General features: G+C 39.4%; 1 protein-coding gene across 1 annotated transcript; it reads left to right on the plus strand.

Annotated features, from left to right (window-relative positions):
• Positions 1 to 4,155: 4,155 nt before the first annotated feature.
• Positions 4,156 to 8,379, plus strand: tsr2 (TSR2 ribosome maturation factor). The gene is made up of 5 exons (XM_079522152.1): positions 4,156 to 4,267; positions 5,144 to 5,234; positions 6,295 to 6,386; positions 6,910 to 7,065; positions 7,437 to 8,379. The coding sequence occupies exons 1-5, from the start codon at positions 4,175 to 4,177 to the stop codon at positions 7,563 to 7,565; spliced, it is 561 nt and encodes a 186-aa protein (XP_079378278.1). The 5' UTR covers positions 4,156 to 4,174; the 3' UTR covers positions 7,566 to 8,379.
• Positions 8,380 to 13,592: the final 5,213 nt, after the last annotated feature.

Consider the following 13,592-nt stretch of genomic DNA (forward strand, 5'->3'; position numbering starts at 1 on the left):
CACCCTGTCAGGAGAGACCGATGGAGACATGGATGATTGAGGACTGGATTTTTGGAGCTTATTTACATACCATAATGTGATCTGGACTAAAACCTGCAATTTTTGTAATGGAGAAGAATGTGAGTATTGCAAGGCAAAAATCGTGTCAACTGAGAGTTGAGTTCTGACAATATAGCATAGTAGATCTCAAGTTCTCAACAACAAAACCAATCAAACCAGACAGTAAATTATGTTATTGAGTGACGAAATATTTTTTGGTTTTTATTGAGAAGCACAGCTACTATGATAACCACCATCTTTAACACTGACTGGTCCCATGCCCCTCATGTGAAGAGTTTGTCCTCCTATTTTGACTACACTTTCTATCAATTCTTAAAAGGATCCCTGGCTAATAAGACAAATATGTCTTAAAACATTATACTTGCCCTCTATAACTAAAATTACAAAATAATAACACCATAAATATTTTATTTCTTTCAGAAATAGAGAATCTTTCACTCAATAGGGACTGCTCCCGTCGCAAGTTGATGATGTCATATGTCCATGTGTGGTCTAGCCCTATGGAATTATGGAATGCATATGCTAATAAAAAACAACTTAATACTTCCTAAAGTTAATATGAGCATCAAAGCAATATTTAAAATATTTTTTATTAGCATGTGCATTCCATAATTCCATAGAGCTGGACCACACATGAACATATGACATCATCATTAAGTACAATTATATATACATCTTAATGTTGCCTACTCCTTGCATTAAGTACAATTATAAATTACAGTACATTACAGTACAAACTTCTCTTACAGTTTCTCTCCGATGCACCTGCTCAAAAAGCATTTTACAAATGTTGTTTATTACTGACTTCTGCAGTTGCTAAAAGTAACGTTTGGTTTAGTCCTCAATTTCCCTTTGCAATATACTCCAGCATAGATGATACGTAAGTAAATGCTCATTTTGATGTAGTATTTCTTCATGGAATGGTTATAGAATTTCCAGAACCATCATATCCTGCTCAGCTCAAAAGTAGGCCATCTGACAAACACTAAAGTGTTCTGCTGACTGTCTGACTATCTAATGATACAAGTAGGGACCAGGATATATTGAAGTGTTGTGGAGGGAGCTTTTCAAACGGTGCGATTACTGCAATATGATCTGTGATCACTACGGAAACATAGTCAAAGCCTGGCACGTCGTCATATTTATATTGACAGATACCATTTTGGAATAACTGATTACTCGTCTCCATTCCATCTTGTGAATGGCTCATTGCATGGAATATGATCTTGATTAGAACAATCAGATCGCCCATCTGACCACATAAAACACAGCTCCCGGCTGCCGTGTTAAGTGGTCAGATGGGTGGACCACGAACGCTTTCAAGATTTTCAAGTGGGCCCTGATCCAGAAAAGGTTGGGAACCACTAATGTGAGGTACTGGAAGCTGTAGGGTTTGTGCAAAATTGAAATGCCTTTATTTTACAGGCCGATATGTACATATCTTGTATCTATGTATCGTGTGAGTTGCACGATGCACAAATTGTACATAATGTGCCAGTAGGTCTTCGATCAGTGTCAACATCAGAGAGATTGCTATATTGGCCTATAGAGTGTATGGGCTTTGTTGAGATTGCATTCAGGCAAATAAGAGTTATTTTCCTCCAATCTGACAGATTTGTATATTCAGACAGGGGCAGATAGGGACAACACTGGTTGCTGTGGTTATAACAATGTAACATCATACTGTAGGTGTGTGAGTATTTCTGTCATTTCATACATTTCCAGTGAGCGACACCATTACATGAAGTATAAATCAGGCTTCAGTGTCCTGAGATGCATCTTTATAAATTAGATTTGAATCAGATTTCAAACCACATGGGAATGTGGTTCAAACCTGATAGCAAAAAAAAGAGTTTCCATGTGTTCCAAAACTGATCTGATTCCAATCTTGATAGACCACAAATCTGATGTGGGGCTGCCGGTCTGATCATAGCCATAGTGTCATTTGTTTACATGATACAGTATGTTGTTGCAGTTGCTTCCTGTTCATTCTCCATGTTGTGAATGACGGTTAATCCTCTCTGGTCCCTTCTCCTCAAACACCTTGCCTGTAATTGATTCTTTCTCCTGTCTGATCCTTTTTACACCTGTCAAAATCTGTTTATGGATCAGGCTATCACACACACACACACACACACACACACACACACACACACACACACACACACACACACACACACACACACACACACACACACATGATCAGCAACACCTCTTGTGGTGGAAGTGTTTACAGTGCACCGTGCGTGCGTGTGTAGCAGAGTGGCTCAGAGCCTCAGCCTGATGGCCTCAAGAGTCTAATATCTCCCCAGGTCCATTGGGATATCCCTTTGGTCTAGTGGTTAAGATATTGGACTTTCACGCGGGAGACCCCGAGTTTTAATCCCGGGCGTTACACGTGTGTGCGTGCGCACTGATATTGTACTGATATATAGTGCTTATACAGTATAGTATTGATATAGCACTGAATTACTACTGACATGGTACTGAAATTGTACCTGGCCAAACTAGTCAGAATGATGTCATTGTGATGTTATTGTATTGTTCCTGCATTGCACGTGCCCAGAAGAAATCTTTGTATATTATTGTTACTGTAAATATTGAGGGTTGTGTTTAAAAGAGACACACTTGTGATCAGAACTGCATGTATTTTATTCCCATGAAAAATGAGCCATAACAGAAACGGAGCATGCTCTTGCTCAATGCTATCTGTGTGTGAATTTGTACAGCTCTAATATTTTCATTCAACTGCACAATACTGTGTGTGTGTGTGTGTGTGTGTGTGTGTGTGTGTGTGTGTGTGTGTGTGTGTGTGTGTGTGTGTGTGTGTTGTTGACTGAGCCATAGAGAGTTAATGTGTTTACCTGTTTTAATTTAGTTGTTGCATTAAAACATTACCACTGTTACATTACAACATCATATCTGTTACATTGTAACTGTATAGCCTGGATCCAGTCCCCATGAATTGGAACCAAGCCCACTTATTCAAATGATCATCCATCATCATCATCAGTAGTTAAACTGTTCAGTTAAACTACACTGAACAGTTTGACATTAGTAGCAACATCTGAGGGGATGATGAGCCATGAAAAAACTCCTGCGGCCTCCGAGGCTATGAATCGCTGAACATAATTCTCCAAAGTTTCTGCCTGCAATGCATGGGATCTGGAAGACAGGTTAACTGCTACAACATTACAACACATCTAGTGACTTTTGTAGTAACTATTTGGATTATTATACGATTATCATATATGCTGGTTTCTCTGCGGTCTAAGAGTTTATAAAACATTTGGGTGATTGAATAGTTTGAATGTTTATGAGCTGTTCCATCTGTCCTGTTATGTCCTGCTGTTTGCCTGTTTGTCTCTCTGGGCTGTTCCATCTGTTTTCTTGCCTCCTGCTGTCTCATGGAAAATGAAAATATCCACTTTTACAACCTGGCTCTCAGTAAATTGCAATTAGAGGCAGATTAGTAAATTAAATACTTTTGTGTTCTGAAGGCAAAACAACCACAATCTTGAATCTGTGTGTGTGTGTGTGTGTGTGTGTGTGTGTGTGTGTGTGTGTGTGTGTGTGTGTGTGCGTGTGCGTGCAGTAATTCCTACCTGTAGGATGTCAGTCAGATCAGTATTGATTCTGTTTTGCAGTCCCTTTTACTCTGTATGAATGAATGAACCATTAGTTCATGCGTTCGTGCATTGAGCACTTGGAAAAGCGCTATAAAAATGAAATGGAGATCCCTGATGTTATAGCTATGGGATATTTATAGGCTATTGATAACATTACATATTGAATGTAAACCTTTTTCGATTTAGACTGTTCTACTACTACTACTACACTACTACTACTACTACTAACTATAAAACAGCAGGATTATAGCGACATCTAGGGGTAGAACGTAAACACTGGAGTCTAACCGCTTTTCTGTTCTATTTTTCTTTCTTTACGATGTTCCTATGATTTAAAATGCACACGATTTCTTATCCGTAGTAATGATAGAAAATATACGGTAATTTGTATGAAATTATTTAATCTTCGAGTTCGAGCAGGCTCTGCTCTTCATTGGATTGCTCAGGGCTGCGTCTGGATCTCAGTGATCCTGCTTCTATTGGTGATGACTGGATCCAACATGGCGGCTCCCAGTAACGCACGTGAACTGTTTATAGAGGCTGTTCGAGCTGTTGTAGAAAACTGGCCCGTTTTACAGGTAGTTAATTACACACACCGTTTTATCCGCTTATTTGGTTAGCCTGTTTGTAATTGAAGTGCCGCTGTGCCGCTGTTTGCTTTACGTTGCGTGTGTTTCACTACTTGGCAACAATGCAAACAACCTGTCTGCTGTCTTGCTAGTTGCTACTGACTTCACTCTACAATGAACATCTCTCTCTCTCTCTCTCTCTCATATTCATTTACAGGATATTAATACGTAACAATTACAACAAAGGCAGCATACAATTACAGTGTCAGTGAAAAATAAAATGAATACATTGTTAGGGGGTTAAAAAGGCTTTCCTATACTGATGGGTCTTTAATTTAGATTTAAAAATAGTTATGGAGCTATAAAGCCTAAGGTCCAATGGGAGGCTGTTCCAGAGTCACATTTATATCATTATCACATTATCCAAAGATTTATATTACTCAATGCCAATGATAAAATAGCATAAAACAAGACAAGACAAGACAAAAAATTGTATTAACATTACTGTCAACAAGGAACCGTTCCAGTGAATTACGTTGTAGTCCCACTGGTGGGGAGGGAGGGAGTTGACTGAAATGAAGGCACATGCATTTCAATTTTACATCATTATCAGACTTTTATCCTATAACTTTTTGTTTATGCTCCAAAATGACTGGATATATATTTTTTTTTTTACATTTTGGAAAAACATTAGCCAATTACACCGATCGGTGCCCACTCTTCCTTGGTGCCACTGCCCACTAGCCCCTAGTTTGGATATATCATGTTACCAAAATGAAAAGACCTACCCATGTGATGTCATCACCATTTCCATTATAACCTACAAATGTAAATTAACAAAACAAACAAAACAAAACTTCCAGTGTTTTATTGGTCATGTTTCAGATTGCTGTTGATAATGGGTTTGGCGGAGTGTACGGTCAGCAGAAGGCTGATTGGTTGGTGGATGTCATCCAGCAGTATTTCCATGACAACGGTAGGTAACCCTTTAACCCTATGCTTTGACCCCCAGTATCTATCCTTTATTTGAACCGGGGACCCGCCCACCCTGACAAGCACTTAAAATTGTAGGAGTTGGGGCATTCCATATTATTTGACTCGCTTCCACAGATAAATATTGTGAAAATAGCTGATCATTGTGAGCTGATCTGCTATTATATTTTACATTTATTTTATGTCTTTATTGATAGGACAGTAGGAATTGGGGAGAGAGATGGGGTGTGACAGTTAGACATGCATCAAAGGTCGTCGGAATCGGAATTTGTACCCATGTCAGGCTGGCATTGCAGCCCAGGGTGCCCAGACCACCCTGCCAGTGTTCTGGGATAGATTGTCTATTTCTTTTTTTTTCTTTTTTCTTTTTACAAATGTAGCCTCTTTCTTATTATTTGACAATTTGGCCAATGTTTTTAAGGTATGGTTTGTGTTGATTATTTTTGATGAAGTAATTTTTCTTTTCCTTTTCGAGGTATTACAAGGGCATTAGATTGTCACTTTACTGTCATTTTCCGGTTGCTGCTTTAAAAAAAAATCTTTTAGCGTCCCGTTTTAGTCCCCCCTGTTTGTTTTTAGTCTCGCCAAGGCTTTTATTGGGTGTAGGCCCTAAAATTACAATGCCCTTGATCGCTGGGAATTATTTGGGGTAATTCTGATTTCGGTTTGGGGTTTCTGCCCTGTTAACTACAAACCAGACTAAAACATGACGTAAATTATCATCTGCTCCTGACCGGATCATAAAAACAGAAAATGGCTAGTGGGAATCTCCCTGGGGGTCCCGACCCACAGGTCGAGAACCTCTGACCTACTGTGCTGTTTCTGAGCATCTGGTCCGGGGCCCACCAGGGGCCCAAATGGACCTTTGGTGGATCTGTTATCTGAGAGTGTACAAATTACATATTTGCAGATTACAGATTGTCTTTGTTAAGAAAACATGCTGAACTTCTCTGAACATAGAACACAGATTACAGTGTTGTCATGGTATGGTAGCCAGCCAAATTAATCTGTTTTTGTACCTTGTGCATGTGTGGTAATCCCAGCTGACCTCCAGCAGGGGGAGATAGAGGACTTCCTGGCTACTATGATGGACCAGGAGTTTGATACTGTTGTGGATGATGCAAGTTTGCCTCAGGTACACACCGCTGCACACACACGCATCATAGTACAGTACACACAACACCCTCCCACTCGCATAAAAAACAATCAACACACACATGCACATTTTGCACAGAAGTACATAGATTAAAAATACAGTCTGTAGATGCACTCATACTCTCATACTGTCTAGTCACATTCATATTGTTAAAGTCAGTACCAATGACTGTTTGTGGATGTGGTATTGTAGTTTTTGTCTGCTTCACTTTTTAGCTGTCTGAGTAGTATAATGAAGTGTCTTGTAGCTTTGTGATTTCCGAGATTTCCAACTGGAAAGCGATGTTTTTAAGTCATTGTTTTATTCTATGAAATGTGTGTATCTGACGAATTTGTTTGTATATCATTGTTTTTAAAGTATGTATGTTTATAGATACTATGCAATGCAATGTGTGTTTATTCTTTGCAATGCGTGTATCTGTCAAATTAGTTTGTATATCATTGTTTTAAAATTCAATTATGGAAGTTTATAGATACAGTTATGGTAACCTGTCTCTCGGTAGGTGGCTGTCTCTCTGTGTCAGTTGTTTGCGGACTACAAACGGGGGGCCTTGGACGTTGTGAGACAGACACTGGACAAACTGACAGCCAAAAAGAACATCTGTGGGAGGGCAAAGGTCACGGCAGAGAAAGAGGAGAGTAGTGATGAAGAGCCAGAGGTCAGTCGGTCAACAGTTACAGAGTGGACAACCTTTCAGTATTAATCCTGTACAGCCTGCCTCATGAAATGATGCAGCAAACTGAGTGTGATCAAGATGTATGTATCTGTCAGATAGATTTGTCAGATCATTTTACGTAATTTTTTATTTTAGCGTTGACTATTCAAAAATAGAGGATGTACAAGCTCCCTACACGTCACTTTGTGCCTCGCAGCGAGGTTGCACATCTGCTATTTTTGAACATTTTTTAAACATCTTGAAAGTGTGAGAACTACTGGTTTAGAAGGCGTTTGTAGAATGGGCCTCAGGTCTTAATGGGTTAATAAATGACATTGTACTATAATTGACCTCCACATCCTCTTCTCTTCCAGCTGATGGAATGTGAAGCCCCGCCCACGTCCTCCGTTAGCTCCGGCGCCGCCTCCAGCTCATGTCCAGCTCCACCCCCAACGCAGGAGGAAGATGATGGATGGACGACGGTGGCGAGGAAGAAGAAATGAGGAAGAGAAGGACATTAATGGAACACGAGAGAGGGATGAATTAAAAGAGGAGAATGGACACTGAGAAAGACAAATACGATGAGCTCCCGCCAGTTGGCAATCTGCTTTTTAACAGTAAGGCGTGAAAGTTACGACTCGGTTGGAAAATGGCAATGACAGTTGCACTGCGCCGAGTGCTCCTTTGTGCCGCGGTGAAAGATAGAGTTAAATAAACTCTAAAACATTTATATGAACTGTAATCAATCCATTTCTGTACCAACAACTGGATAAACTTTGAAGTTTATCCAGTTACTCAGACAGTTGAGGTTCTTTGCCTCTGTATGACAGACACACTGACAAATTGTCAGTACTGTACAGACAGTAATAAACTAGGGAAGTAGCAATAGGGAAACAAATTCATCTTTATTATTAAAAAAAGGACTTTTCATAATCTGCAGTTTGGTAGATTGCAGATAAACAACACCAACATAGGCAGCACACAATGTATGCTTCCCAACAACCCGATAAGTATCGGCTACTGCCATCGGTGAATGTCAATTTATACCAATACCGATATATCTGTGCACCCCTACATCTGTAGTTTGGCCATTGATTCTGGATTCTAAAATACGTGACCTACCCAGTAAAATCTAGAGTTATGATTCAAACAATGTAGGAATTGTATAACTATACTGTTGTTTGTATACTTTTTGTTTTCATGGTTTTCGACGACATACATACTATAGTCTTTTTCCTGATTTTCATATTTTTTTATCGTCAAACAATGAAAAACGACACATAGTACATAGTATGTTGACGAAAACCATGAAAATCGACATACTATATTACAGTTGTGATCAAAAGTTTACATACGTTTGTAAAGGACATACTGTCATGATAGTCCTGACTTTCCAATCATTTGTTCAACTCTTATTTTTCTGTGATAGGTTGATTGGAGCAAATACTACTTTGTCATACAAAAAGATCTTGAATTTATTTGTATTTTTATGAATGTTTAAGGGTTTTCTGAAAATGTGACCAAATCAGCTGGTTCATAAATATACATACAGCAATTATATTATGTCCCATGCTCATGTAGAAAGTTGTGTCAATCAAATTAGCTTTGTGGCATGGCCTCTTAACTTGAACTGAGTGATTATGATTGACTACATCTGGTGCGTTTACTTCTCGGAGCCTTATTTAGGGCTCATTTGGCCACAACCCACAAACAATAAAATGGGAAAGTCAAAGGAGCTCAGCATGGATCTGAAAAAGCGAATAATAGACTTAAACCAGTCAGGAAAGTCACTTGGAGCCATTTCAAGTCAGCTACAGGTCCCAAGATCAACTGTGCAAACAATTTTTTAAGTATAAACTGCATGGCACAGTTGTGTCACTGCCACGATCAGGAAGAAAGCACAAGCTATCACCTGCTGCTGAGAGAAGATTGGTCAGGATGGTCAAGAGTCAACCGAGAACCACCAAAAAGAAAGTCTGCAATGAGTTAGAAGCTGCTGGAACACAGGTGTCAGTGTTCACAGTCAAGCATGTTTTACATCGTCATGGGCTGAGAGGCTGCCGTGCAAGAAGGAAGCCCTTGCTCCAGAAGCGACACCTTAAGGCTCAACTTAAGTTTTCTGCTGATCACATGGACAAAGACAAGGCCTTCTGAAGGAAAGTTCTGTGGTCAGATGAAACAAAAATTGAGCTGTTTGGCCACAATGACCAGCAATATGTTTGTAGGCGAGAGGGTGAGGCCTTTCACCCCAAGAACACCACACCTACTGTCAAGCATGGTGCTGGTAGTATTATGCTCTGGGCCTGTTTCGCTGCCAATGGAACTGGTGCTTTACAAAGAGTAAATGGAATAATGAAGAAGGAGGATTACCTCAAAATTCTTCAGGACAACCTCAAATCATCAGCCAAAGGTTTGGGTCTTGGGCGCAGATGGGTGTTCCAACAAGACAATGACCCCAAACACACATCAAAAGTGGTAAAGGAATGGCTAAATCGGGCTCGAATTAAGGTTTTAGAATGGCCTGCCCAAAGTCCTGACCTAAACCCCATCGAGAACATGTGGAGTTGTGGACAGTGCTGAAAAAACAAGTCCATGCCAGAAAGCCAACACATTTAGATGAACTGCACCAATTCTGTCAAGAGGAGTGGTCAAAGATTCAGCCAGAAGCTTGCCAGAAGCTTGTGGATGGCTACCAAAAGCGTCAAATTGGGGTGAAAATGGCCAAGGGACATGCAACCACATATTAGCATTGCTGTATGTATTCTTTTGAACCAGCAGATTTGGTCACATTTTCAAAAAACCCTTAAACATTCATAAAAATACAAATAAATTCAAGATTGTTTTGTATGACAAAGAAGTATTTGCTCCAATCAACCTATCACAGAAAAATAAGAGTTGAACAAATTATTGTAAAGTCAGGACTATCATGACAGTATGTCCTTTACAAATGTATGTAAACTTTTGATCACAACTGTATGTCATTTTTCATGGTTTTCCACGAGTAATTATGAAAACCATGAAAAACTACATAAAAGTGTATTTTGAGCGGTGCCTAGCCGCTCCAACTACCTGCTATGTGTCCCTGTGTATGTCCGCCATATGTGTCCATTTCATTACGGACAGCTGCAGTAGCGTTATGTGCCCTGGGGTGGCACTGTTGGGCGGCGTGGCCATGTAAACAGTACAGTGCAAAGTACGAATACAGTACAGTGTGGTACAGTGCGAGTAGGGGTGGGTCCCCAACCTTGAGACCAAGCAGGTACCGAACCGAACATGCTTGGGTACCGGATATCGAACCGAACATGCTTGAGTACTGGACCGTACCCATTAAAAAAAAAAAAAAAAAAAAAGGTTAAAATAAGTTAGGTTCTCCATATAGGTTTCTACAGAAGCGCACAGTCATGCGCTATTTATTTATTATTTTTCTTCCCTTTTTATCCTATCCTTGATGTTGTTTACAGTGATATAGTATTGCTCTCAGGCATATTTGTTGTTGTCATTGTCAGTAGGAGTATTAAAAGGAAAATACAGAATAGATGATGATAAAAAAAGAATCATGAAAAACGACATAGGCCTACTATAATTTGTCTTTTTTCATGGTTTCCGACTACGTCGTTTTTCATATTTTGCATCATTTTTGAGGGGCGCTAGCCTCTCCTATGCCCAGCTTTGTGTGTTTGTGTGTACCCCATAGCGATGATTTGATTGGCAGATCACCCCATATCGATGATTTGATTGGCTGAGCAATCTACGTATTGAGGATAAAAGGTGAGGACAGAAAAGTTAGGACGCTATTGTTATTGGCCAGAATGTGATGCTGTATGATGACAAGAGTACCCCTCAATTCACATGGGTGGGATTCTTTCTTTTATCATCAAATGATGAACGTCAAACCATTTTCATGGTTTTCATAATTTCTGCTTTTATCGAAAACCATGAAAAATGACATACAGTCTGTTGTTTATCATGATTTTCTTTTTTTATTAAATAAAATATGAAAAATTGTGTTTTTTATGAAATAAAATACTATAGTATGTCATTTTTCATTATTTTGTTTTATCGTTGAAAACCATGAAAAACATACAACATACTATAGTATGTCGTTTTTCAGGGTTTTCTACAACATACTATAGTATGTCGTTTTTCATGACTTCATGATAAAAGAAAATGAAAAACCACATACTATATTATGTTTTTCCTGGTTTTCGACGGCATATAGTAGGCTATAAGCCCATGGTCTCGGAGTGATTTTCATCTTTTTTTTCTTCAAATCCTCGTTTTTCATCCTTTTTGAACATGTGCTATAGCCCATGGTCTCGGACGGCATACTATAGCATGCCGTTTCCGTTTTTCATTTTTGAGGATTTGAAAAAAAGACGAAAATCACCCCGAGACCATGGACTATAGCCCATGGTTTGATTGATTGATTGAAGAATTTATTAACAGTTTGCAGAATTACAGTACATTTCAAGCACAAACTCAATACAAAGGCTGTTAACTGTGAGTGGACGACCCAATTAAGCATTACACTTGTTTCCAACAGGGTCCACCATGTTCAAATCATCAAAACATTTAGAGACGTACAAATAGACACTTCTATAGACAGAACAGGAATTCATCAAAAAGGAGGTAAAAAGGGAAAAGAAATATATACAGTGAGGGGAAAAAAGGGGGGGGGCGGGGGGGGGGATTCAGATTTTACGGGGGCCAGTTTCGAATTGCAGCCATCCGTAGGTGCCCTTTGAGAGCGGTTTTGAAGGAGTCAAGGGATTCGCATGTCTTAATGACAGTTGGTAGGGCGTTCCACATTTTGGTGGCATAGGAGCGAAAAGAATTTAGTCCCTTGTTTGTGCCGAATCTGGGTTGTACATGGTTCGTTGCACTCCCTCTGGTGTTGTGGGTGTGGACTTCGTTAACGTCTCGGAGTGATTTTCATCTTTTTTTCAAAGCCTAGTTTTTCATCCTTTTTGACCATGACGGCATACTCATGCCGTTTTTCATCATTTTTGAGGATTTGAAAAAAAGACGAAAATCACCCCGTGACCATGGACTATACCCCATGGTCTCGGAGTGATTTTCATCTTTTTTTCAAATCCTCGTTTTTCATCCTTTTTGACCATGGTCTCGGACGGCATGCTATAGCATGCCGTTTTTCATCAAAAAGCGTGACGAAAAATCGTGACATTTTTGACCATGGACTATAGTCCATGATCACAGGGTGATTTTCGTCTTTTTTTCAAATCCTCAAGAATGATGAAAAACGGCATGCTAGAGTATGCCGTCCGAGACCATGGTCAAAAAACATGAAAAACGAGGATTTAAAAAAAAGATGAAAATCACTCCGAGACCATGGGCTATAGTCCATGGTCTCGTGGTGATTTTCGTATTTTTTTCCAAATCCTCAAAAAATATTTTGTCACGCTTTTACGTCACGCTTTTTGATGAAAAACGGCATGCTATAGTTAGTATATAGTCCATGGTCTCCGGGTGATTTTCGTCTTTTTATCAAATCCTCAAAAATGATGAAAAACGGCATGCTATAGCATGCCGTCCGAGACCATGGTCAAAAAGGATGATAAACGACGATTCGAAAAAAAGATGAAAATCACTCCGAGACCATGGGCTATAGTCCATGGTCTCGGGGTGATTTTCGTCTTTTTTTCAAATCCTCAAAAATTGTGAAAAACGGAAACGGCATGCTATAGTATGCCGTCCGACACATGGTCAAAAAGGATGAAAAACGAGGATTTGAAAAAAAGATGAAAATCTTCATCTTTTTTCAATACTATAGCATGCCGTTTTTCATGAAAAAGCGTAACGTAAAAGCGTGACGGAATATTTTTAAGCATTTCAAAAATAGACGAAAATCACCCCGAGACCATGGACCATAGTCCATTGTCTCGGATGGCATACTATAGCATGCCGTTTTTCATTTTTGAGGATTTGAAAAAAAGACAAAAATCACCCCGTGACCATGGATACCCCATGGTCTCGGAGTGATTTTCATCATTTTTTCAAATCCTCGTTTTTCATCCTTTTTGACCATGGTCTCGGACGGCATACTATAGCATGCCGTTTTTCATCAAAAAGCGTAACGTAAAAGCGTGATGAAAAATCGTGACGTTTTTGACCATGGACTATATTCCATGGTCACGGGGTGATTTTCGTCTTTTGATGTAAACCACAGTAAGCTGAATTTTAAAAAGTTTGAATGGAGTTTCTAGGTGAAAGTGACTTTTTGACGTGCCATAGAGCTGCAATTGAGCCCCATTATAAATGTCTCAAATTTGACAGCACTATATTTCTAAAACTATGAAACATTTCAAAGATTCATTTTCATGTCCACCGTAAGATGAACCTAAATAGGTTTGATTGGGGTTTCTAGGTGTAAGTATGTAGGACTAGTAGCATGCCAAAGTTTGTGCTATTGCCATTGAGAATGCATTGGGCATTTAAGTTGAATAACTCAGAAACTACAAAACATTTCAAAGTAAAAAGTTCCAGCATGTGTGCCCACAGTAAGCTGAATT

This window comes from Electrona antarctica (assembly GCF_951216825.1).
Source record: "Electrona antarctica genome assembly, chromosome: 2".
Taxonomy (NCBI): domain Eukaryota; kingdom Metazoa; phylum Chordata; class Actinopteri; order Myctophiformes; family Myctophidae; genus Electrona; species Electrona antarctica.

What these genes read in the sequence shown, in the direction of transcription:
- tsr2 (XM_079522152.1), top strand. Translation starts at nt 4,175, where the DNA reads ATGACTGGATCCAACATGGCGGCTCCCAGTAACGCACGTGAACTGTTT. An exon ending in AAAACTGGCCCGTTTTACAG is followed by an intron (nt 4,268 to 5,143) that starts GTAGTTAATTAC and finishes GTCATGTTTCAG; the next exon opens with ATTGCTGTTGATAATGGGTT. An exon ending in GTAGTGATGAAGAGCCAGAG is followed by an intron (nt 7,066 to 7,436) that starts GTCAGTCGGTCA and finishes CTTCTCTTCCAG; the next exon opens with CTGATGGAATGTGAAGCCCC.